The 25,990-nt window shown below is 39.8% G+C and overlaps 1 protein-coding gene and 1 pseudogene across 1 annotated transcript in view; one reads left to right on the forward strand and one right to left on the reverse strand.

Annotated features, from left to right (window-relative positions):
- Stox1 (storkhead box 1) overlaps positions 1–19,187 on the forward strand; it is a 56,739-nt gene extending 37,552 nt beyond the window's left edge. Inside the window, exons 2-4 of the mRNA XM_076835148.1 lie at positions 12,230–12,382; positions 14,613–16,947; positions 19,040–19,187. Coding sequence (XP_076691263.1) covers positions 12,230–12,382; positions 14,613–16,947; positions 19,040–19,187 — 2,636 coding nt within the window. The remainder of the gene's footprint in view (positions 1–12,229; positions 12,383–14,612; positions 16,948–19,039) is intronic.
- A 2,366-nt stretch (positions 19,188–21,553) lies between these two features.
- Positions 21,554–21,900, reverse strand: LOC143381047 (large ribosomal subunit protein eL30 pseudogene; annotated as a pseudogene).
- Positions 21,901–25,990: the final 4,090 nt, after the last annotated feature.

A 25,990-nucleotide genomic window follows, 5' to 3' on the forward strand; every position in this document is an offset into this window, starting at 1 on the left:
TTCTAGAAAGTCCTCTAAAAATGACAAACAAGTGAGGGGTCAATTTGTCTCACATGGGAGAAACTTGAAGGCAGGTAGCCTGGTGTGAGCACAGCTCAGCAAGGCTGGCTTGGCAGGACTCCAGGCTCACTTGTTCTGCTTTGACTTCTGTAGTGGGTGACATCATGCTTGTCCTCTCACAGTCACAAGATGGCTGCTTTCTCTTCAAGATCCAAGGAGAAAGAAAGAATCAAGGATGAAAGTAATAGATGAAGGAAGGGTCTTTTAAAATCCCATTGGCCATAGTTGTATGTCACATGTCTTCTAGTTTTAAGTGAGTCTGGAAATTGAGTACTGGGCTTTCCTCTTTCCACACTAGAAGAAGAGGGAAAAAGTGATTGGGAGTGAGTGTGTGGATGGGCCAACCTACATGAATTGTGTCACAGTGAAATATTAATGAATAGGATGGGATGTGGAGGTGTATACCTCTAAAAACAAGGTACAGCTAACAGTAGGCTTTACCCAACATAAACTGTTACCTCCTGGATGAGGGGAGGGTCATGGTCAGAATTGGTGTCTGGTCAAATAGGCTAGGATAGTTGGGAAAAGTAAAGCCATGATTGGCCGAGAAATCCACCCATGTACCTAACTAGTGCCCTACAAGAAAAACTTGGGAGTACTAATAATGACATGGAACAAGGGATGATCAGGTGTAATATCCCTAATTTGGGAAGAAAATTAAAGTTGCTAAATATTGATGGAAGAATGAACCTGTGTCAAATCTTTTCCCAGGTATTTTCAGATGTTTTCCCACAAAAATTTAAGCAAATATTATTATTCATATTGAACAGCTGAGGTCAGTAATTAACACTCAAAGAGGGCACACAGTCGGTGGAAGTGGAGGATTTGAGCCCAGGTCTGCTTAATCAATTTCAGGACTTCCTTTATTATCCAAAGCTGCCATAGGTGCTGCAAGATCCCACAGGGAAAATCTGGCTCTTCTTCCTCATGATGGTCCTGCCCAGGCTCCCCCAAATGTCTGAGAATAGCATTCAGGTCACCAGTGCCTCTAACCTCTGCTCTTCACTAGAATTGAAGCCCCTTGAGGGTAAGGACTTAGTCTTATTCACTGTGGTTCCCCTGATAACTGGCATATAGTAGGTACTCAATAAATATTTGCTGGATAAGGAATGATGGAGGGATGGTGTTGTTATATCAGCATACTCTGAGTACCCAGCTTGAAACCATGGTACCCTCACATTAAATGTTTCTTAAGTAGGACACAAGAGGAAGACACCATTTCCAGCTGCTGGGGTCAGAGAACATTCCATGATGATCAGCATTTGAGTCAGGTCTTAAGTAAGAGAAAGGCTTTTGAAACACTGAATCATGGGGAAGACTGCTGTAGGTGGAGAAAATGTGGACAAGGACATAGAGATGAGAAAGTGTGAACTATTCAGGGAGAGGCTAGTGTGAATGGAGAGAAATTGTAGTTGAAGGGCAATAATAGGCATTAGTTAGGAAGATGGAGTTTGTTGTCAAATGTGATCAGAAACAGGGTTAAATAAACTAGATTGTTCATTACAGAAGTTCTCGGAGCCTTTAACCAGGTCATTTTGACTCCAAGCAGGATTTCTCAAAACATTGGGACCTTTGTTTCTTGCAGAACTTTACAGAATGAATGTTCCTCAGAATGCGTTTTGGGAAATGCTGATCTAGCTCAGCCCCAATGTACAGGTGAGGGAACTGAGACAGAAAAGAGAGGTGGCTTACCCCTCCTACAGGGCCTATTTGTAATGTGAGGACTATGGGAATCGAAAAAAAGTGTTGTTTTTTAGAAAACCTTTATTAGTCTATTATTCACACAACAATGTTGGTCTGAATTTTCTTCCCCATTTTGTACAGTGCTATTTTAATTCATCACCGTGACTGACAGTAATAAGAGCTGCTGGTCACTCCCTGCCTGTTTGGCCTCCAGAATCTTGTGAAGAAGATTCACTTCAAAGCTGTCCCCAGTTTGCCTGAAGGGCAAAGAAATAATATGCCCAGTCTTTTTAGGGAAACAGGGCAGTTTACAACTTTTGTCTTTCTCCTTTACTATTCCTTGTCCCTATCCTTTATGCCTGTAGTAGGTCCACCAAAGATGTCCCCATTCTAATCCTGGAACCTGTGAATATGTTACCTTATGTGGGCAAAAGGGACTTTGCAAAGGGAATGAGGTTACAGATTTTAAGTTAGGAAGATTATTCTGGGTTATTGGGGTGGACCCAATCTAATCACATGAGTCCTTACAAATAGAGAAATGTCTCTGTAGAAGTAGAATAGACATCATAAGGGTAATCAGAGAAAACCTCAGTGTGAGAAGGAGCCACTGCTCCTTGAAGATGAGGGGGTCAACATGGAAAAGACATGTAGATGGCTTTGAGTTGCTGAGAGGGCCTCACATCTGACAGCCATTGAGGAAATAGGGACCTTTAATCCTCAGTCCTACAACCATAAGGAACTGAATTCTGTCAGAAACCTGAGATTCTTCCCCAGAGCCTCTAGGTAAAAATCACAGGCTAACCAAATCCATCGGTCAAGCTGCCAGACTTCTGACCTATAGATTGTGAGATAATATATTTGTGTGGTTTAAACCACCAAGTTCATGGTAATTGCTTGTCAGTCATAGAAAACTATTACAACTGGGTGACGTCATTAGTCATTAACATATCCAGAGTGGAAGCCTTGAAGGAAAAGAGGTTAGGAAAGAGCACCTAAAGACCTAACTGGCTTTTTTTGTTTTTTTTTTTTTTTTGGTACTGGGGATTGAACCCAGGGTTATTTAGCCACTGAGCCACATCCCCAGCCCTATTTTTTAAACATCTATTTTTTAGTTGTATGTGGAACAATACCTTTATTTATTTTTAAAAATGTGGTGCTGAGGGTTGAACCCAGCGCCTCATGCATGCTAAGTAAGCACTCTACCTCTGAGCACAACCCGAGCACCCCCAAGCCCTATTTTGTATATATTATTAGAGTTGCTAAGTGCACCGAGTTGCTAAATGCCTTGCTAAACTGCTGAGGCTGGCTTTGAACTCATGATCCTCCTGCCTCAGCTTCCCAAGCTGCTGGGATTACAGCAGTGAGCCACTGTGCCTGGCATGTTTTTAAAGAGTCAGCTGGTTTGAGCATTCACCTCCTTTCTTCCTAGCTGAGACCTCCCTTTATCACAATGAAGGTGGTAGTCTCAAAGAGCACCCCCAAATAGGACTACCTGTCTTCTCTGTGCTTCCAGGTGCTGACAATCAGACTATGGAGTCTGTCATAGTTCGTCCAGGGCCTCTGTGACTCAACTGATATTTGATATTAGTGGACAGATCACTTGAAAAGGAGGCTGCTAATTTAGGAATCCAGACAGGCTGAAGTGTGGTTAAAAAAGATCACTGAGGACTGGCTGTGAAACAGCTCAGCCTCCTTAATGGAAATCATTACCTTTCAACAGAGGGCATTTCCCAGAGGGGAGCCATTTGTCTGAGTGCAAAATAAACATCACCTTGCTTATGAAAGAATTTCAGCTTCCATGTCAGATAACCTGACTACCCTTAGATCTACAGCCAGCTTCTGATTCTTGGCACTCTTGTTTCTACATGTGGAGGAAAGTGTTTGCATTCTTCGATCAAACTAAAAGGGAGACATGGAGGGTGGGGTTGGCTTTGCTCGCCTGAAACCTTTCTCTTTTTCATTTCTATTTTGATTGGTTTTCTGAGCCTATTTGAACTTATGATACAACAGATTATTTAAAGTCATTGAGGTTATTGCATAGCCCCTTATCTCTGATGAGGAGTGTGTTGTTACAAAATGTTTTTGGTTTCACAAGTCCAGGATTGATTTTGATGTTAAAAAAAAATTGGTGGAAATTCTGTATTGGATAAAAGAGAAGTTTAAAATCAGGGAAACTTCTTGGATTACTTTGAACAAAACATCCTTTTTTAAAATTAAACTTGAGTGTATCTGCAGGCTGTTTTATTTGCGCTCTATTGTCATCTCTAATGTGTGTAGAAGATACCTTTCCCACAGTGGGATTCAATACTGGCGCCCAAAAAAGATGGTTTCAGATTTCATGTGTCCGGGTAATTAGCCCAGTTAGAGAGGCTCAGTTAAACCATTTGAAGGTCAATAATGCATGAATTTCTGGCAGACTGCCTAGCACATAGTCCATAAACACGTTTGTATGGTGATTAAATGTTTTCATGGTAAAGATTATATCTTATTTATTTTTTTTTATATTTATTTTTTAGGAGTAGTTGGACACAATGCTACAACCCCAGCCTCAAGATTGTATTTTTTTTTAATTTTTTTATTTTTTAGTTTTAGGTGGACAAAATATCTTTATTTTATATTTATATGATGCTGAGGATCGAACCCAGTGCCTCATGCATACTAGGCGAGCACTCTACCACTGAGCCACAATCCCAGCCCCAAGACTGTATTTTAAATATGAGATAATATCAGGATTAGTTTTATCTAAAGTCTAATGTTATGACAAATTCATATTTTAGTGTGACACATAAAAGTTCAGATTTGAGTGTTTTCCAGATTTGCAAAGAAATCTTTCCATTATTTTGCATATTTGGTAACAAATGCCCCAAATTAAAATGTCAGAATTTAAATTCTAAGAGCAGACACTCTTGGAATTTGTTAAAGTGACTTAAGGACATAAGATAAATGTAAATGTAAGCATGATAGTTATTTTTTCCCCATAAAGGTATAGTTCTGATGTAAATCTTTCATTTTCTCCCTGAAATTTTACTAATCATTCAGATAGAAAAATATACGCTCAATTGTCATAAAGATGCATTTACACGCTCAATTGTCATAAAGATGCATTTACTTCAAGAGTTTTATCAGTGAACAAAACAGACACAGTATGATTGGGTCAGGCAGATCATACCTTGATTTTGGTTCTGTCTTTTCTTACTCAGTGACCTCAGGTCACAAGCTTTCTTTTTGTCTGGCCGTTTCCTCTAAAATGATAAGGATACCAAACCTCATCTTAAACTACTCATAGTCACCTTCAAGACAGCGAGTGAACATGCTAAATTGCTGCCCTGTGTCAGAGCTTCACTTAGGGTGCTAGGGACCTTCTATTGGCTTGTGCTTCCCACACCCACCAACTCTGGAGAAAGTGACCGCACTGCCAGATCAGTATGCTGGCACCAACTTTCCCACTTGAGACAGTGCAAAGTTGAGTCTTGTTTTACTAAAACTTCCCACTGACAATCTGTAACTGGCAGATTTTAGGAGTCTACTGTCCCTGTTTGAAGATTTTTCCAGTACTACCATTCTTGGGGCAGGTCTGCTTGCACCACTCAGCTGTTCCAGTGGGCCTGGTGAAAGGCAGTTGTCCTGTGACCGAGCTTATCATAGGTGTACCTCTTGATACGTTATGTTGAGGCCTGAGTATTTACACCTCATGGATTTGCCAGGAAACAGATCTTTGAACCACTTCTTTGGCCTGTGGCTTCTTTTGCTGGAAAACCATCAGCATAGGGTATTTTTTCTAGAGGTCTTCCATCTGAGGCTTTAGAAGGGGTCTTTGTATCCTCACAAGAAAACTGCCTCTTTTTCCTTAGAACTTTGATGAGGGCTTGGATTGCATAGGATTACTGTTGAGCTATTGTCATCAACTCCAGGAGCATGTCACACTTTCCCAGGGGCCTGTTCCCCCTGGACAGGCACTTTCTAAGCCACTTTCAGTAGGGGCATGGGAGTGAGGGGGACAGGGTCTGATTGCCTGGGTTTATATGAGTCTGTATCCATCACTGAGCAGGCTGATTCTAGTTACCCTGGACTTTACAGGATGTTATCAGTTTTCACCAATGAAGAGCTTAATATTTTGGCGATGGGCATACATCTACATGCTACATACCAATTTGTCTTTCACTGCCCCCGTGAAAAGGTATGCTTTCAAAAAATACTTTTATTTATTTTTATTTTTTATTTTGAGAGAGAGAGAGAGAGAGAGAGAGAGAGAGAGAGAGAGAGAGAATTTCAATATTTCGGCGGACACAACATCTTTGTATGTGGTGCTGAGGATCGAACCCGGGCCGCACGCATGCCAGGCGAGCGCGCTACCGCTTGAGCCACATCCCCAGCCCTCAAAAAATATATATTTTTTTAATATATTTTTTATTAGTTGATGATGGACCTTTATTTCATTTACTTATTTATATGTGGTGCTGAGAATGGAACCCAGTGCCTCACACATACTAGGCAAATGCTCTACCACTGAGCCACAACCCCAGCCTTCAAAAAATATTTTTAAACTCATCATCCTTTGCTTTCATTATAACTTGAGATTTAAAAAAAAAATTAATATTTTTCTGACTGAAAATATTTTATTGATTATTCTGTTATGTTTCTCTGCTACAAAAGTATGTATTAAAATTAAATTTCCCTGACTTTACACAATGCACATATTTTTGCGAATAATTATTAAATAAAGGATAAATTAAAAAAAAAATTAGTACAAACCAAATTCTTTCCGAGTAAAGAATCAGTAAATTAATAAGAATAAAATCTGTTGCAGAAAATACATCAGACCCAATGACCTCATCTATATTGTTGTACTTTGTTGATATTTGCCTTCCAGCCTAACCACTTTTTCCATTTCTGAAGCACCCTAGAGTACAAAGCTTTATGTTAACAGAGAGAACATTGTTGTCAACTGTTTACTCTCCGGCCCACAGACTCTCTTTAGCCTTCTGATCCCTGGTGTAGCTCCAGGGTCAAAGGTCCACAGCAGGCCTGGACTTAAGGGTACTCTTTAATTACTGCATAGTAGTTGAGGATAAAGCCAAAGGGCTGGCCATCGGATTGTGAAATCTGGTTTATATCTATAAGTGAGATTTTTGTGCACAGAAAGTTAATTTTGCATTCCAAAAACCAAAGGAGGGCAACAGTCACTGAAACAGACCAGTGCTGTAGCTTGGAAATGATCCCCGCATCTGTCACAAAAGTTCTCTGTTAGGGTTCACTCTGCTTTCAGGCACAAAGAAAACTTGATTTATGCACCTGAAGGACGTATCTTAGCAACGGCTGTGAAGGAAATGTACTGAGAAACTTTTCTAGGCTTTGTCTAGAGGGAGTGCCACAATGGAGGTTAAAGCAATTTAACATGTTCTCTACAGTGCAGTTTATATGTAGTTGTATTAATTTTAAGGAGAAAAAAAAGGCAATTAGTTTTCCTATTTGATAGTAGATTTGTTTATTCTTAAAATACACATCCCCATGCCATGGTAGGAATTATGAATAAATTCTCCAAAGAGTATCTTCAGATTTTCCAAGAAATGTTAGGATTCTTTTAAGAAGTTGTTTAGAATTCTTAAAAAATGTAAGATAAAATTCCACTTCCCATACATTTCTGTTTGTTAATTTAAAGTATAGCTTTCTGGGGAAAAAAATATTTTCTTCTGAAATAACTAGAAATTCACAGGAGGTGGGAAAGAAATGTATAGGAATGTCCTCTGCACCCCTCTTCCAGTCCCATAAAAAATCATGACTGTTGGTTTTCTTGTGAAATGAGAAATTAAACTTAAGGATCCAAGTAGAAAGTGGATTTCTTCAGTTCTGGCTCCAGGGTGAAACTGGAGAACAGAGCACAGCTGGCTTCTGATTCACTTGCATGGAAATGGAGAGTCACAGCAATGGGGCAGCAGGGGCATTGGACAGCACACCAACTATCCAGCCACTGTCTCTCTCCTTTCAGGGTCCTCCCTGCTCCCATCTCAAAATTCAAAGCAACTGGGTTTAGGGAGAGTGTGAGGCGAGGCTCACATGGGTATAGTGCAGTTAGGCAAAGTCTTTAGGTTTTGCCCCCTCTTCTTCCCCAGGATGCTAGCCCTTGTCTTTGAAGGCAGCAGACCTACCCCCCCCCACCAACCTCCACCCCACTTTAAAATTAAGGGTCCCTACCCCCACCAAGGGTAATCAATTCAAGATCACATGCAAAGAAAAATATTTGTTTGGGAGGAGCTGGAAAGAGATACAAAAATTTTAAGTCATTTATTTTAAACTAAGCACATAAAATTCTACCAAAGATGCATTAAAAATATTTGAAATTGCACTTTAATTTCATATTTTGTCTGGTTGAGGAGGGAGGTGAAAAGAGAAGAAAGTAAATGTCAATTGCAGAAAGAAAAAGAAAGGGAACAATGAGAGGGGTTGGGGGAGAGTTATCACCCTTAGGTCAGGGGTGGAGTTTCAAGGAGAATTTTGACTTTTAGGTAAGTTAATGTCCCATGGAAGAGTGAGTTTCAGGGTGTCATGTATTGAAATGTTAATTAATGGGTTAACCATTCATCTGACTTCTTGGACTGCTACAGACATAAGAGCTTCACCCAGTGGGCTACAACTGAGCCACTTGACATCACCCCTCCTCAGGAAACTCCAAGACCAACTTTGTTGAACAGTAGTTACTTTCACATTACTATCCTTCACACACACCCCCATCTCTTTCTCACTCCAAAGAGTGGCAACTCAGATCTGCAGTAGGGACATCCCCTGGGAAGTTGTTAGAAATGCAGAATTACAGGGGGCTGGGGATGTAGCTCAGTTGTTAGAGTGCTTGCCTAGCATGCACAAGGCCCCAGGTTCAATCTGAGCACCACCAAAAAAAAAAAGCAGAATTACAGGTTCTGCCCCAACTGACCTTCTGAAACAGAATCTGATGGTCTCTGTAGCTTTTTTCTTATCCTTTTCCCTTCCAGATTGCCACCTGTCTTGCAGAAACAAGGCTTAATCACTTGGAGAATCTTACTTCAAAAATCTTATTTGGTATTTTCTAGTATACCTCAAGGATAGGTTCCCCAGCTCCCTTTGCACCTGTTTTCTCCTCATTCCTGTCTTTTTCTCCTCTCATGATTGTGCCATCTCTCTAACTTTAGAAAGATCAGATGACCTGGCTGTGCAAATGCTCCCCCCCCCACACACACCCCACTCCTTCCCCTCACCTCCCTCCCTCATTCTGCTGTGCCTCAAAATATTCCTGGTCTCTGCCACCCTCTATTCTTAAGTCTCAGATAAAGTACCATCTTCCTTATTTCTTTTTTTTTTTTTTTTAAAGAAAGAGTGAGAGAGAGTGAGAAAGAGGGAGAGAGAGAGAGAATTTTAATATTTATTTTTTAGTATTTGGCGGACACAACATCTTTGTTTGTATGTGGTGCTGAGGATCGAACCCGGGCCGCACGCATGCCAGGCGAGCGCGCTACCGCTTGAGCCACATCCCCAGCCCCATCTTCCTTATTTCTAAGCAAGTTTGAAACACTTTCTCTTTTCCCTTCTCAGAGATCTTGCTGTCTTACTAGTCTTCTTTTTCTGGGAATTATTTCTGTCATTTCTACTAAGCCCTTCCTTTTTGCATCCAAAGGTGCAGAGAGATCACAACACACACAGTCATATTACTTGTTCCTGTTCTTCTCTGGTTTGTAATCTGTTTCACCCCTTTCACAGTCAGGTTTCTCATAAAATGGTCTGGAATACTGTTTCCAGGTTGAATGATTTTGCGTCCTGGCTCCAGGGACATTTGGCAATGTCTGGAGACATTTTTGGTTGCTTCAAATTTAGGAAATTCTATTGGCATCTAGTGGGCAGGTAGAGTTGAGGTATGCTATGAGATATCCTACGATGCCCATGACTGCCCTCTCCCCAACAAAGAATTACCTGGCTGGGATAAACAGAGATCCACAGTTTGCCTTTGATTTTTCTAGTTACAGCACTGAAAATTCTGTGACTCAGGAAAATTCTTAGTCCTGGGCATAACTGGGACTACTGGTTGCAAATGACTCCAAATGTCAAAAGTGTCAAAGTTGAGAAACTCCAGAAGGAAGACCCATTAATTTTACTTTTTTTTTTTTTTTTTTTTTTTTTTTACTAACGCCCTTCATAGGATGTGACCTTTAATTTTTATCTTTTCTATTGAAACTATTTTCTTTCCTCTTTCCTTTATTTATTTATTTAGTTTTTGGCAGTACTGGGGATCGAAACCACAGTGCTCTACCACCAGGCTACACCTTCAGCCCTTCAAAAAAAAATTTTTTTTTTTTGAGTCAGGGTCTTGCTAAGTAGCTGAAGCTGACCTCAAACTTGAAATCTTCCTGCCTTGGCATCCTGAGGCACTGGGATTATAGGTGTGTGCCACCATGTCCTGCTTTATTGAAACAATTTTCTTGAAAGTCAGAGATAGTCAAACCAATAGTCATTCTCCTTCAACCAAGCTTTTGACTTGACTCTGTGTGTGTGTGTGTGTGTGTGTGTGTGTGTGTGTGGTGGTGGTGGGGGATTTGGCATATAAACCCTCAAACATCCTAGGCAAGCACTGTACCACTGAGCTATGCCCCTAGCCCACCCCTCTTTTGTGAGATAGGGTCCCCCCTATGTTTCCCAGGCTGACTTGGAACCCCTGAGCTCAAGCAGGCCTCTGCTTCCCACTTTACTATTCATTTTGAAGCTCTTTTTCCCTCATTCTGAGTTCTCCCTTCTAACCTCATTACTGTGTCTTCTTTCTTTTGTATGTTTTTATTTGTACTCTCTTAAATGCATATAGTCTCTTAGTGATGTGTTCCTTGTCTCTTCTTTATTAAAGAAGTCTGACATTGGTAACTGTCCAGTAGAATCTGAATACAGGGTCTCACTAAGTTGCTTAGAGCCTTGCTAAATTGCTGAGTCTGACCCAAACTTCCAATCCTCCTGCCTCAGCCTCCTGAGTCACTGGGATCACAGGTATGCACCATGTGTTCAGCAGGATAGTCAGTCTTATGTGCCTTGGGCTTTCTTCTTCCATGGTTTTTCTCCATGTCTTCTTGATAATTGAAAAAATACTTTGGCCCTTTTCTGTTTCAGATCTTCCTGATTAGCTAGGAGTGGTGATACAAGCCTGTAATTCCAGCAACTTGGGAAGTTGAGGCAAGAGGACCTCAAGTTTGAGGCCAGTCTTGGTAACTTAACAACTTAGGGAGAACCTATCTTAAAGAGAAAAAAAAAAGGGGGCTGGGATGTATCTCAGTAGTAAATCCTGGGTTCCATCCCCAATACCAAAACCAAACCAAAAAACAAAAATATCTTCCTGATCACCTCCATTAGGAAGGTGTGGAATGGTGAAAATATACCAAATTAGGGCTGGGGCTGTAGCTCAGTGGTAGAGCACTTGCCTTACATGTATGAGGTCCTGGGCTCAACCTTCAGCATCACATAAAAATAAATTAATAAACAAAGATATTGTGTCCATCTACAACTAAAAAGAAAGAAAGAAAGAAAGAAAGAAATTTACAAAAATAAAGAAAGGAAGCCAGGCACTATGGCAAACGCCTATAACCACAGTGGTTCGAGAGGCAGAGGCAGGAGGATCATGAGTTCAAAGCCAGCCTCAGCAATTTAGTGAGGCACTAAGCAACTCAAGACCCTGTCTCTAATACAAAATAGGGCTAGGGATATGGCTCAGTGGTCAAGTGCACCTGAGTTCAATCCCCAGTACCCCCACCCCCAAAAAAGAATGCCAAATTAGGAGTCAGAAGATCATTCTCTGTCACTTTACTTGCTTTTAGACTTTTAAAATTTTTATTTATTTATTTTTAATTTTTTGGTACTGGGGATTGAACTCAGTGGTGCTTTACCATTGAGCCTCATCCCCAGCCCTTTTTATTTTTTATTTTGAGACAAAGTCTCCCTGTGTTGCTTAAGACCTCCCTAAATTACTGAGGCTGGCCTTGAACTTGAGATTTTCCTGCCTCAGCCTCCAGACTCTGGGATTACAAGTGGGTGCCACTGTGCCCAGTAAATTTTTGTTTTGTTTTATGGAGCTAGGGATGAAACTTAGGGCCTTGCACATGCTAGGCAAATGCTCTACCACTAAGTCACACTCCAGCATGTGAAATATGCTTTGTAAGATGTGAACTTCTATATAAGCATGTCTGACCTCCTGAATTTTAATAGACATTTTGCCTTCCTGTGGCAGCTTACTGTTTCTTGCTCATAAGTTAGTGACAGATACTACAAACATCTGAAAAGCAGAGACCATGATGTAAATCTTTTTCTTTCATAGGACTATGATTGTACATGTCATGTCAACAGATTCTGAGTAAAGATTGATGAAAGAAAGAATTTCTAACAATTCCACAACTCTCTTTGTAACTATTCTTGGTTCACTAAGTCCAAACACTTTTTACTGTGTCATACTTATCACCTACCCTCCTCTTTTTGATTTCCAATTTAGGTGATGTCTTTCCAGTGCAAATGAATCCAATAGTTCAGTCTCAGTTTGTTCCATTGGCTGAAGTTCTTTGCTGTGCTATATCTGATATGAATGCAGCGCAGATCTTAGTAACACAGGAATCACTTCTGGAGCACTTGATGAAACATCATCCAGGTAAGGTGATGAACTTTTCTGAATTTGCATCTGTTAAGTTTCTATTTATAACTAATCATAAACACATAAGTAAACTAGGTGATATCCTTTTTTTCTTCTTCTATAGAATCTTATATGAAAACTCTGCTAGAAAAAGTCCTGCATCAACAAATTTGATGAGGGAATTTCTTTTACTTTCTAGATGCATTTTTTTTAAAGTAAATGGTTATGACAGTAAATAAATCAAACTCTAGAAAGGAGTCAACGAAAAAAGTGTATCTCCCCCACCTTTCATTTTTTCCATTCCTATTCTCAGAGATGACAACTGCTTTGTTTATAGTTATTACATATGACTTTATAAATTGCACTTAAATAAATATATAACATTTTATAATATAAATGGGAACATTCTATACATTCTCCTTGTACCTTACAAAAATTTTTTTTTCCCTTACAAAAATTGGAGTCATGAAGCTGGGGCCTGGTAGCACCCATCTGTAATCCCAGTGCCTTGGGATGCAGAGGCAGGAGGATCTTGAGTTCAAAACCAGCCTCAGCTATTTAGCAAGGTGCTAAGCAACTCAGACCCTGTCTCTAAATAAAATATAAACCAGGGTTGGGGTTGTGGCTCAGTGGTCGAGTGCCCTTAAGTTCAATCCTCAGTACCAAAGGAAAAAAAAAGTTAAAGACATGAGGCTATGATTTTTAAAAATTCCCATGTTTGCTCATCAAGAATGCCTTCCAGGACTAGGGCTGTGGCTCAGCAGTAGCACACTTGCCTGGCATGTGTGAGGCACTGGGTTCGATTCGGAGCACCACATATAAATAAATAAAATAAAGGTCTGTCAACAACTAAAAAAAATAAAAATTAAAAATAAAAAAAATAATGCTTTCCAGGGGCTGGGGTTGTGGCTCAGTGGTGGAGCAGCACTTGCCTAGAAAGTGTGAGGCACTGGGTTCGATCCTCAGTACCACATAAAAATAAATAAGATAAAGGCATACTGTTCATGTACAACTAAAAAATGTTTTTAAAAAAGAATGCTTTCGGGGAATATATGCTTTGGGGATATAGCTCAGTTGGTAGAGTGCTTGCCTCATATGCACAAAACCCTGGGTTCAATCCCCAGCACCACAAAAACAAAATAAAAAAAGAAAAAAAAGGTTGGGCTGGGGTTGTAGCTCAGTGGTAGAGAGCTCACCTAGCACGTGTAATGTACTGGATTCAATCCTCAGCCCCGTATTAAAAAAAAAGGTATTGTGTCCACCTACAACTAAAAAATAAATAAATATTTAAAAAAAAGAATGCTTTCCAAGCAGGTGCAGTGGCACACCCTTGTAATCCCAGTGGCTTGGGAAGCTGAGGCAGGAGGATCTTGAGTTCAAAGCCAGCCTCAGCAAAAGTGAGGTGCTAAGCAACTTAGTGAGACCCTGTCTCTAAATACAAAATAGGGTTGGAGATGTAGCTCAGTGGTCAAGTGCCCCTGAATTCAGTCTCTGGCACCCCTGTTGCCCCCCAAAAAATGGTTTCCTCAAATATTATTTTTTTAATGTGCTCAGCTCGAATCCAGGGCCTCATGCATCCAAAGCAAGCACTCTATCACTGAGCCACACTCCCAGCCCTCAAAAAGTTTAAATTTAAAATGGATTTGTACTTTGAGTAAATTCAGATGTTTTTCTCTATTCAATCATTAATGTATCTTTTCAGGGATCAAATTATATTGATGTTATTCAGTTAAATTATGTCATTTTTGCTTCTTTGGCATTTTAATTGAATATATTAATTGTGTTATAATTAACCCTGAGTTCATCAAGCAAAGCAAATATGAGGTCATTTTTTTTTAAATTGATACTGTGGATTGGTACTCACTTTACTATTGAGCCACATCCCCAGCCATTTTTTTTTTTTAAATATTTATTTTTCAGTTTTTCGGCGGACACAACATCTTTGTTTGTATGTGGTGCTGAGGATCGAATCCAGGCCGGCTGCATGCATGCCAGGCGAGCGCGCTACCGCTTGAGCCACATCCCCAGCCCCCAGCCATTTTTATTTTTGAGTTTGGGTCTCACTGAGTTGTTTAGGGCCTTTCTTAGCTGTTGAGGCTGGCCTTGAACTCGTGATCCATCTGCCTCAGCCTGTCCAGCCTTACAGGTATGCACTACCATGCCCAGCTGTATGATTATTTCTAAGTTGCTAATTTTACTCCTTATAATGTTCCTTGTTCAAAATCTGTAAAATGCTTGTTTGTTTTAGGTATTGCAATTCCATCTCAAGATGTTCTCTATACCACTCTGGGAACTCTGATTAAAGAAAGGAAGATTTATCACACTGGAGAAGGATATTTCATAGTTACTCCTGAGACTTACTTCATCACAAATGCAACAGCTCAGGAAAATAAGAGAGTCCTCCTATCAGATGAAAGTCACCTAGTGCCCACTTCTGTGACCTATCTGGTGAGCATGGAGAACGGTGCAGAGTCCACCAAAGAGAATGCTGTCCCTGTTTCCCATTGTCGGTCTTGCCAGTGTTTCCCTGACACATGCAGTCAGGGTGTTGAGGAACCACCAACTGCTGCAGATATGATTAGAAAAGACCAGAAAAGTCTTGGGGAATCCACGCCTTTCGTTCAGAATCAGACAATTTCAGCATCTGAAGAGAATCATATCCGTGAGAGCCCTAAACTTTTACCATACAAAGACAAAGAAAAAGGCAAGAAATTTGGCTTTAGTGTTTTGTGGCGCAGCATATCTAGAAAGGAAAAGCCCAAAACAGAGCATAGCAGTTTCTCTGCCCAGTTCCCACCTGAAGAATGGCCTGTCCGAGATGAGGACAACTTGGACAATATCCCACGAGACATAGAACATGAAATAATCAAGAGAATTAATCCCATTCTGACTGTTGACAACTTAATCAAACATACAGTCCTAATGCAAAAATGCGAAGAACAGAAAAAATATAATAGCCAGGGCACTTCCACTGACATGCTGACCGCCAGGCTTAAGTATCCTTCCAAAGAGGGAGTTAAGAAAAGGCCCAGTCGGTCTGTCAAGAAGACTCGCAGGCGGGGCCATTCTCATAGGCAGAGACACAAAGTCCGGAGTTGGGGGAGTGATCTTCAGCCAGAAAGTGTTAGACTGGAGAGGTACCCCAAGCTTCCTGCCACCCAGCCTGGCCCCAGAATTAAAAGCCCCAATGAAGTGGAAGTTCAGAAATCACTTGGTGAAAATCCAACAGTGCTAGATTCCCACGTGATTTACAAGAAGCGAATCAGTAATCCTTTCCAGGGCTTGTCTCTCCGAAGAGAGACCAAAGGGTACAACACTCAAAAGAGCAATGGTATGAAACCCAATCAGATTGGACCAAAGGAAAAGCCTTTCCAAAAGTCAAGGCTTTCAGATTCCTCAAGAATCTTTGATGGTGAAACCCAACAGCCATATCCTGAACAATGTCATGATAAATTGAAAGCAGAATCCATTTATGTGACAAATTCTACTGTCCAATCTGTCAGTGATGACTTCAGAGCTGACCTCTTAAATTCCCCTCAATGTAGTGTTTTGCAAAATGACAGTCAGTGCTACTCCTTTAGGGAAAGCATGTTGAGATATGATGCGCATGGTGGTGAAAATAAAGTCATCTCTGAAGTCTTGGGAGAAAGTCATTCACACTTTGACAAGTTAGGGGAGACCAAAGAAACATGGCATATCCTGCCATCACGAGGTTCCTCCTCAGCAGGACCAACATCCTCTGCTAATAGATTAGTTGATAAAACAATACACCAGTTTCAAAACCTTGGCCTCTTGGATTACCCATTTGGTCCAAACTATTTGAGACAATCTGAGACACAAGATAGAGATTCAGAATATCTAATGAGAAAGGCATTTGTCCAGGAGGCAAAGACTGCAAATCTAGAAAATGAAGGGCTTTTTGATGATGACCAGGCCTTGTATCAGGACGAAGTAGAGGATCACGATGGGGCTTGCAGTTCATTATATCTAGAGGAGGATGACTTTCCTGAGAATGATGGCTTGTGTCAAATGCTACCTGGCCGCACTCAATATTCCTTTTTAGATAGAAACAAGTGGAATCAGTTGGAAAGACGACAAGTGACTGAGAGATCGCTGACTGAGCGTAACAGCAAAATGGATAGGTTTGAGCTTCAGGCACATAGAAGAAATGAATGGTATAAGCCTACTGGGTTGCTTATAAACCCAGATGAAAGACAAAACCAGAATCTCTCTGCTGAAATCCATACCCAGTTTGATTTCAACAATGAAGAAGAACCCAGTGTTACTAAATATGAACAGGCCTCACCACCACCTGCAGCTGGAAGTTTATTTGATTACTATAGTACAAGGAAACTCAATATTGAGGCTGAAATCCTACAAGACTCTGTTGGTGACACAGTAAAGAAATCTGTGAGTCAGAGTCCTCAGAATCAGGAAATGGGAGAACATTTCACACAAAAGTTAGAACTTTTCAATGCTTCACATATACCAGTATTGGCTCAGGATATCCAGCATGAACACCGTCTCTTGGAAGGAACAGAAAACCATAGCATGGCTGGAGATAGTGGAATAGATTCTCCACGGTAAGCACATGTGAAAGTGTTTGATTAGCTACTATGCCACAGGAGTTATTAAAATCAAGGGCATAGTGAATTGCTTGGTGAGAGACTCCTGATATAAGTCCACCAGCCTTAGTGAATAAATTGTTTAATGTCACAGTGGGATCTCATAGAATAAGATAGAGTTCTTTGTTTTTTTTTCTTCTTTTTAGTACTGGGGATTGAACCAGGCATGCTCTACACTGAGCTACACCCCAAGCCATTCTAGAGACAGAGTTTCACTAAGTTCACAAAGCTATCCTTGAGCTTATGATCCTTCTGCATCAGCCTCCCAACTCACTAGGATTACAGGCATGTACTGCTGCACCTGACAGGATAGAGTTCATTTTTAATTTGAACCAATATTTTTTTTTGGTGGGGTGGTGGTACTGGAGATTGATCCAGAGGCACTTTACCACTTGAGCTATTTCCTCCGTCATGTTTATTCATTCATTCATTTTTGAGACAGTATCTCCTTAAGTTGCTAATATCTTTCTAAGTTGCTGAGATTGGCCTCAAACTTGGGATCCTCCTGCCTCAGTTTTCCGAGTACCTGGGATTATAGATGTGTGTCACTGTACCTGGCTGGAGGGTACATTTTTGACATGTGTATCTTACATTTTTGTTTCATTTTTGTGTTATTGGGGAACCCAGAGGGGCTCTACCGCTGAGCCCTTTTTATTTATTTTTCATTTTGAGACACATTCTGCTAAATTGAGATACATTCTGCTAAATTGCCGAGGCTGACCTTGAATTTATGATCCTCCTGCCTCAGCCTCCCCAAGTAGCTGGGATTACAGATGTGCACCACTGCATCCAGCTGTATCTTTTTTTTTTTCCTCTCTCTATCTCTCTCTCTCTTCAAGTTTGTAGATGGATACGATACCTTTGTTTATTTTTATGTGATGCTGAGGTTTGATCCCAGTGCCTCACACTTGCTAGGCAAGCGCTTTACCACTGAGTGCAACCCCAGGCCTCCAGCTGCATCTTTTTTTTTTTTAAGAGAGAGAGAGAGAGAGAGAGAGAGAGAGAGAGAGAGAGAGTTTTTTTTTTAATATTTATTTTTTAGTTATCGGCGGGCACAACATCTTTGTTTGTATGTGGTGCTGAAGAACCCGGGCTGCACACATGCCAGGCCAGCGCACTACCGCTTGAGCCACATCCCCAGCCCATGCATCAATATCTCTAGATGGAGAGGAGCAATTTGGGAAAGGGGGAATGTTAAAAGCAAAGATAACAGTGAGACTGGGGGTGTGGCTCAGTGGTAGAGGGAGTGCTTACTGTACAAAGAGGCCCTGAATTTGATCCCCAACACTAAAAACTAAATGAAACAAAAACAAAAATGGTAATGTGACATAGCTGAAGCAAGGCATATGTGTTAGATAAGGAATGTAACTTACAGATCCTAAGAAAACAATTTTGTCAATATGAAAAATATAATGGTTGGCTTTTTCCTTTTATGACTTCTCAAAAACAAGTCAGGGATGTGGAGATATTGGCCACTTTAGATATATAGAAGAGTTTTTCAGGGAACTTATTGTTTCTGACTAGCATATACTTGATATTGGATTGATAATGGATCTGAGATCAGATGTATAGAAAATGTGAACTTCTTTGAAAGCAGTATAACTGAGGTGCTACCATGAAGCCTTTAAAATATAAAGAATACTGGTTTTTTAAATTTATTTTTTAGTTGTAGTTGGACACAATACCTTTATTTTATTTATTTATTGTTTTATGTGGTGCTGATGATCGAACCCAGGGCCCCAAATATGCTAGGGGAATTCTGAGCCACTACCCCAGCCCAAGAATACTAAGTTTTTAGTTCTGTTTGTTTTTGGTGGTGGTGCTGGGGATTGAACCCAGGAAAACTTGTGAATGCTAGGCAAGCACTCTACCAACTGAGCTATATCCCCAGCCACCAAGAATACTAAGTTTTTAAAGATTAACTTATTTGGTAAGTGTACTTTAATGTTAATGTACTGCTTCAATATAACAAATGAAAATATAATGCCTTCATTACAATTCCAGGTCCCTTTTGAAGGAAATAAAATTGTGTTATTTTTAATACATCTAGGACACAGAGCCTGGCATCTAATAATTCAGTCATTTTGGATGGACTTAAGAGAAGACAGAATTATCTGCAGAACGTTGAAGGCACAAAGAGAAGTCAAGCACTCACATCCAGTTCCTTACTACAACTAACTCCAGTCATAAATGTTTAATTTTCTTTTGGAGAAAATTTTTTGTAAAAATGTACAGAAGGATTCTATAGAATCAATCAATCAAATGAATATATAAAATTCCTCTAAAACCAAGCATATGTACTATTAACCTCCTAATTATATATTTTGTTCCAATTTTTCTAATTTTCTAATTTTTTTCCTTTTTTGATATTGTAAAGCAGATTTTAGCAGATTAGGAATTTCTGGGGAATATTTAGATTGCAATAAAAAACATGGAGTCATTGATCCTTTTCCGATTAAATGTCATTAATTTTCGTTCATTGGTTTCTCAAATACTTAGGATGCTAATTTACTATCTAGTAGTGACTTTTTTTTTTCTTTTCAGTACTCGGGATTGTACCCAGGAGCTGCTCTACCACTGTGTTACATTCCCAGCCCTTTTTATTTTCATTTTGAGACTGGGTCACACTAAATTGGCTGGCCTTGAACTTTGGATCCTCCTGCCTCAGCCTTCTGAGTAGCTGGCATTATAGGAGAACACCGCCATGCCTAGCTAGAGGGTGTTTTTTCTAAAAGTTTTTTAATAATTGCCAAAGCTTAGATCTTAAAAGTGATTGAATAACTGGAGAGTTCTGATTCTTACCATCCTGAAGGTCCGAGTAAAGCTCAGCATTGTTGGGAGCTACATGCAGGTTCTGTGGAAGTGCAGAAGGGGGAGGTCAGATTTACTGTTTAGCATTGGTCAGACCATTCCCTCCTGACTGCTGGTTTTCAGTGGGCCTGGCCAACCTACCATGCATTCTAAAATTAGCCATGGTCACAGGGACTTGCTCAAAGTTCTTGTACCAATAAGGGTAACCTGGCATAAGGACTTGTGGGGGAGGTAAAAGCAGAGGCTTTTTTTTTTTTTTTTGCATTACTAGAGATGGAACCCTGTTGTTGTTTTGGTACTGGGAATTGAACCCAGCTTTACCATCCCTGTTTTTTGTTTTGTTTTTTGTTTTTTTTGAGATAACTTCTTGTTAAATTGCTTAAGGTCTAGCTAAATTGCTGAGGATGGCATTAAATTTGCAATCCTCCTTCCTCAACTGGGATTATAGGCATGCACCACCTCACCTGCTGTATTAGGGAGTCTTACAACATGGTATCAGCACCAGTGAATGGAAATTAGAGAAATAATTCAACTTGGTATGAGAACTTAACTATTAAACAAAACTATTTGAAGACGAAGTAGGTAGCTTTGTAAAATAATAAATTTTCTGTTACTTAGGGGATTCAGCCAGAGGCTTGGTGATCCCTTTGCTGCTACATTGCAGGTTTTCACAATTTAGCTTAACATAATGGCTAACCTAGGTAACTGAGGAGTCTTTCCATATCTAAGGTTTTATGCTTATGAAATTTGGTAAGTATCTTATGAAATATTGAACTCATACAAAATTCCTGAGTATTGCTTCCAGTTCTCCATTTTTGCATCTATCTTTGCCAATTATTGGAAAAGAGGGTTTTATCTTTGAGTTTTAGATTAAGACAAGTATCTTTAGAGTGAGGAATCTAAAGGAATTCTTTTGTGACCTAGGAACTAATGATACCCATCTCATTCTGCCACTGTTACATTATGATGCTCTAATTAGATGTATTAAGTGAAAATGATTGTGAAACAATAAACTTCCCTTCATAACATTCAGAATCTCAAATATTAAAGAAAGATGGGAATATGACCTATTAAGTTGTTTTGGAGATTAATCTTTAAATCAGGTGCATTTTTTCTGAATAACATATATGTGTCTGAACTTTTAGTTCTTCATTTTTATTCCCTGTTGCAGTCTATTCTCTAATGAGAAAACTGTTTTCTACAGGCCACTTGATTATTTGAGCTTAGGAGGAGTAAGACCCAAATTTGAATTCCAATTCCAGTTTTAGTACATTGATGAAGCAAGTTACCAACTTTCTCTGATTCAGTTTTCTCATCTATAAAAGGGAGAATAGAAATGATATCTGCCTGGCAGGGTGATTGTGAGGTTTGGGGATAGCTATCCTATCAAAAGTTTCTAATGTAAGTGGTGTTTATTATTATTAAATGTGTGTGGTTGTGTGTATGTATGTATGTGTATGTGTGTGTGTGTATATATACACACTTTTTTTTTTAAAGCAAGCTCTGGCAAGCTTTTGGTTGTTATATGTTTTTGGCAAAATTTTGTTTTTGTTTTTGGTACTGAGGGTTGAACCCAGGGGTGCTTCACCACTGATCCACATCCCCAGCCCTTTTTATTTTTTATTTTAATATAGGGTCTTGCTAAGTTGCTGAGGCTGGCTTTGAACTTGTGATTCTTCTGCCTCAGCCTCCTAAGTCACTGGGGTTACAGGCATACCCCACTGCACCTGGCTGCAAGTTTTATTAAAAAATTTTACATGGCTTTATCTTCACCAGTCTGTTCTGGCAGATTTGTAATGATATCCACTTGGTTTGAGGATAGCCAGTATGCATATTCTAGTACTTTTTGCATGCTGTGCCCAATTCATTATTATTGCTACTGTAATGGTGGACACCAGTTTTGACTAACATGGCACAGTACTTTATTTCAGATTTTCTCAAAGCTGGGCAGTTGGTGAGGATGACCAATTTTGCTTTGCACTGTCTGATCACCTTAAGAGTCTGCTTGTACCCCAGAGCATACTTTCCACTTTTCATAACAAGCTGGAACCTAGAATTCATCAAATCCAGGGACTTTTTCATCTTCTTTGCGGCCACCATCTTCCTGCCTTAGGTGTGGGATAGCTCCCAACCAAGAACAGCCACCAAAATAGTCTGGGAATAAGAAGGGAAGCTACGTCTTTATTTTTAAATGTTATTTATGTAGTCATAAAACTTGCCTGAGATGTAAATATATGACTTACTATACAGGTTTCCTGTTTTGTCAGGTTGTCTAGATCCTGTTATGGATTTAAGATTACAGAAAGTATCCTCCATCAAAATTGAGGTTATGATGGGAGAATACAGAAAGTATCCTCCATCAAAATTGAGGTTATGTATGGGAGAAGTATTATGTCTTTAACAAGTTTCCAGTTAATACTTTATTCTATAAATAGGAACACAGTATGCAAAGTATGGGCTTATTTTATAAATTCATATAATGTGAGATACCTTTCATTCATCCTCTTTCATCTGGGATCTCAGACTTTAAGAAAACTCAAGATAAGTTTATTTTTTCTGCAAGCTGTTTTTAATATATTTCCTTTGCCTAACTCCTTGTCAACTAAACACTTTAATTTCTTAGCTAATGAAATTACACCAGCTCAGCAATGTTACATTATCCCTTCTGTGTATCTTATTCATAGATTAGAAAAATGACCATAATTCAGTTATGACTAAATGCAATTTAGCAGAATAACTATTTTAAAATATCAGATCTATAAGGAAAAACAATGGAAAGACCTTGTAAGAAGTGAAAGATTGCTGAAAACCAATCTACAGGTGTGTGATAAGTCTTTAAGAAATGGGAAAAGACAGACTATTGCCTAACAGGTATTAGAAAAAGAGATATAAAACAAATGAGGGAAGCCAGATTTGGTGGTACATGCCTGTAATCCCAGCTACTCAGAGGCCTCTAAGTCAGTATGATAACTACAAGGCCAGCCTGAGCAATTTAGTGAGAACCCGTCTTAAAATTTTAAAAAAGGGCTGGAGATAACCCCTGGAATCAATCCGCAGTACTAGGAAAAAAAAAAAAAAAAAAAGAATGAGTATCAAAGACAAACTCAGGACTACTTTGCTAGACTTGTTTATCTTCCTGCTTTTGAAACACTGCAATTTTCCCTCTAGCAGAAGCAGCTTCCAAATATTTCTTGGGTAATGGTGCCCTCTTCTGGGATAACTGATGTGACTCTGAAACCCTTCTTATAGCTTGATTCAGAATATCTACTAAGTAACTGATTTAAAGAAACATAACTCCCTCCAAAGGTTAAATATTTTAAAACTATAATGATTTAAATTAGGAGTTAAATTCATATATAAATATACATGTTCTAAATTGCTCAAAGAGGCCTCCTTTCCAATGCTTCAAAACCTTAAGCTAGAGTACCTTTTTACCTCATTTCTGTAGTACTGTTTGTATTAGCAAATCCTCCCAATTTCTTGCACTGTCAGAATTACTGTTCTCACTTTATTAACACATTTTTAAAGTTGAGTTGGCCAAGATTACATGGCTTGCAATGGGAGAGATATTCTCTTCCCTTACTTTCTTTGTGCTTCTCCTTAGAACCATCAGTATTCTCTATCCCCAAAGTCTCTTATCAATTTATAAATACTCCTTAAACTATTTCTTGTCTTAATATTTTAAAATGATGGTTAGATTCCTGTTGTCACAAAAGTTCTACATGCAGATGTAAAATGTTGTACTCAATGGCTTTTTTTTTTTATTCAACTTTCTAACTGTAGAATAAAAATTAAAATTTAGCCCTGTTTGTTTTGTGATGCTGGATATCTAACCATGGGCCTTGAGCATGCTAGGCAAGACTTCTACCACTGAGGTACATCCCCAACCCTAGCCCTGTAGTTTTAAAAATAACCACAGAATTACAGAATTAAGTTTAGAATTAGTCATCTTGTTTTAGATCTTAAAGGCCACAGAGTATAATAAGCTAAGGCCAAAGGCATGGAAAAATCTTTACAGAATTTTGGACAGAGAGTAGCAGATAAAACACTGAAACTCTTAAAATTTTGCAAAAGAGATTATATCAGTGACTCTTAAGATATATGGAAAATATGTTCTAATAAGATTGTATTTTGGAGCCAGGCACTGTTGAGTGTATCAGTAGATCTAGCTACCAGGAAGACTGAGTCAGGGATGCTTGAGCCCAGGAGTTCGTGATGATATTTTGGATTATTATGAATTTTAAGTATTCACCCATAGTATGCCTTCCCTTGTTTCCAGATCTCATCATCAGAAATAAGTTTTTGAGGCTTTTTTTTAAAATGAAAAAATAATTCCCCACTTCTGTTTTCTAGTTGACTGATGCAAGATGATATCCACTCATAACTTATACATGTCACCCAAATATTTTACAGCTGAGCCACTCCTTGGTCATGCATAGCTTTCTTTACACTGATCCTTTCCACCTGGCACAAATTAGGTAGAGAAAATTTAGGGATTAAAAAGGGCTTGTAGAGTACTGTGGCAGAAGGTCATTCTGGAACATACTATTAGTTGCTTGAACAGAAAAGGCTAGTACTTTTTTTCAGATCTGCTGTTATGAGCTCTGACATACAAATGAGTGCCTAGAGTCCTGAGGAGTTAAAACTTTATTTCATTCACGTGTGATCTTCGACCACAGATATTAATATTTGTTCCTTTTATCCCAATCTATGTGGCATTCTACATCTACTTCATGTTTCTACGCACATCATACCCCTTTGTAGGGCTACAAAAACTACCACAGTAGGATTGGCAGTGGGTGTGAGGAATTGGGACAAAAGAATGTAGAAAAGCACAGAAACGCATAACTAATCTCATAACCTAGGGAGACGAAGATGCATTTTCCACCAACATTAACTGAATACTCCCTGTGTTCATAGTATTGAATCCATAAAGTTACATTTAAACACGTTAGCCCTTGACTTCAGGCCAACGCCAACCCATAATTGCACAAAAGGCCTAAAGCAATCACTAATTTGAAGTTCCAGTTGTTACTCAGGACCAACCCTAAATTCCACATATAACTTTGCTAAGGCTCAAGTTTCATGCTCCTGTTAAAAGGCTTGTGTGTTAAAAGATACTGTCAAGTGTTTTATGAGACAGCCTTGCACCTACATCAGTTTGGTTTCTTGTTCTCCATCCAGGAGTACAGTTGTCTGGTTGAAGACATCATGAAGAGTCATGGTTCTGAGAAGAAAGCCAGGAGCTAACATTAATGATATCAGAAAAGGTAACATGCTAAGACAGTTATCTTTTCTATTGATAAAAATTTTCAGTTGTATAAGATTGTGTTAAAGGATAGTTAATTCCCGTCAGTAAAATAGTTTTTCATTGGAAATATAGTCTTTTGTCAATGACATTTAGGCTTGTTAACTTTAGCAGAAACTGTTAGGTTTAATTAAGAGCTTTCAGGTTGATGTGGCAGATCTTGGATTCAAGAAATAAATTCTCTAGTCCTGACTGTGCCACGGATTGTGTGACTTCAGATATGGGTTTAGTTTCCTCTCAAGTCAAATGGGAAGCGTCAGAAGCACTAACATAAAGCCAGAACTAATTCGTTGACTACAACCTGAGACTGCAGGCACGGACGTTCATCCGGCCTCACTTTCACCTCTGGCCCACGCCACACCCTAGGAAGCCCCTTGGCACTAACGCCTGGCTTCAGCCCTCGCGTGAAGCCGTTGGACGTTAACGCCTCCCGCCTCAGTGGGCGGGGGGAAGGCAGCTGCTTCCGGCGGCGAATGGTGAGGCGGCGCTTGGCGCGCCTCACCCACCTCTGCACAGTCCTGACCATGCGCCAGCCACCTGCGCGCTTCGGCCCCTCTCCATCGCCGTTGAGGAGCGACCTAGCCCCAGCGGTGCATGCTGGGAAGCTCCGAAGAGCCTCTGTGGTGCCATGGACTGTTCGAAGTGGGGGAGGGGGTGAGAAACCGAATCATTTATGCTAATCAGTGAGCTCATCCTTTACGGACATTGGCTAGGTTTTTACTCTAGAAGCCAATCACTTCACAATAGGGTGGGCCAGTGGAGATCTCTCACACTTATTGGGTGAGAGCTTGGAGCGGATAGAAGAGTTTAAACTATCCGGGATGATTTCCTCCCCGCCGTGCTGTGCGTGTCCCGGAAGTGACGCACCGCCGTGGCCGGGCG

Source organism: Callospermophilus lateralis, chromosome 15 (assembly GCF_048772815.1).
Source record: "Callospermophilus lateralis isolate mCalLat2 chromosome 15, mCalLat2.hap1, whole genome shotgun sequence".
In the NCBI taxonomy this organism is placed as follows: domain Eukaryota; kingdom Metazoa; phylum Chordata; class Mammalia; order Rodentia; family Sciuridae; genus Callospermophilus; species Callospermophilus lateralis.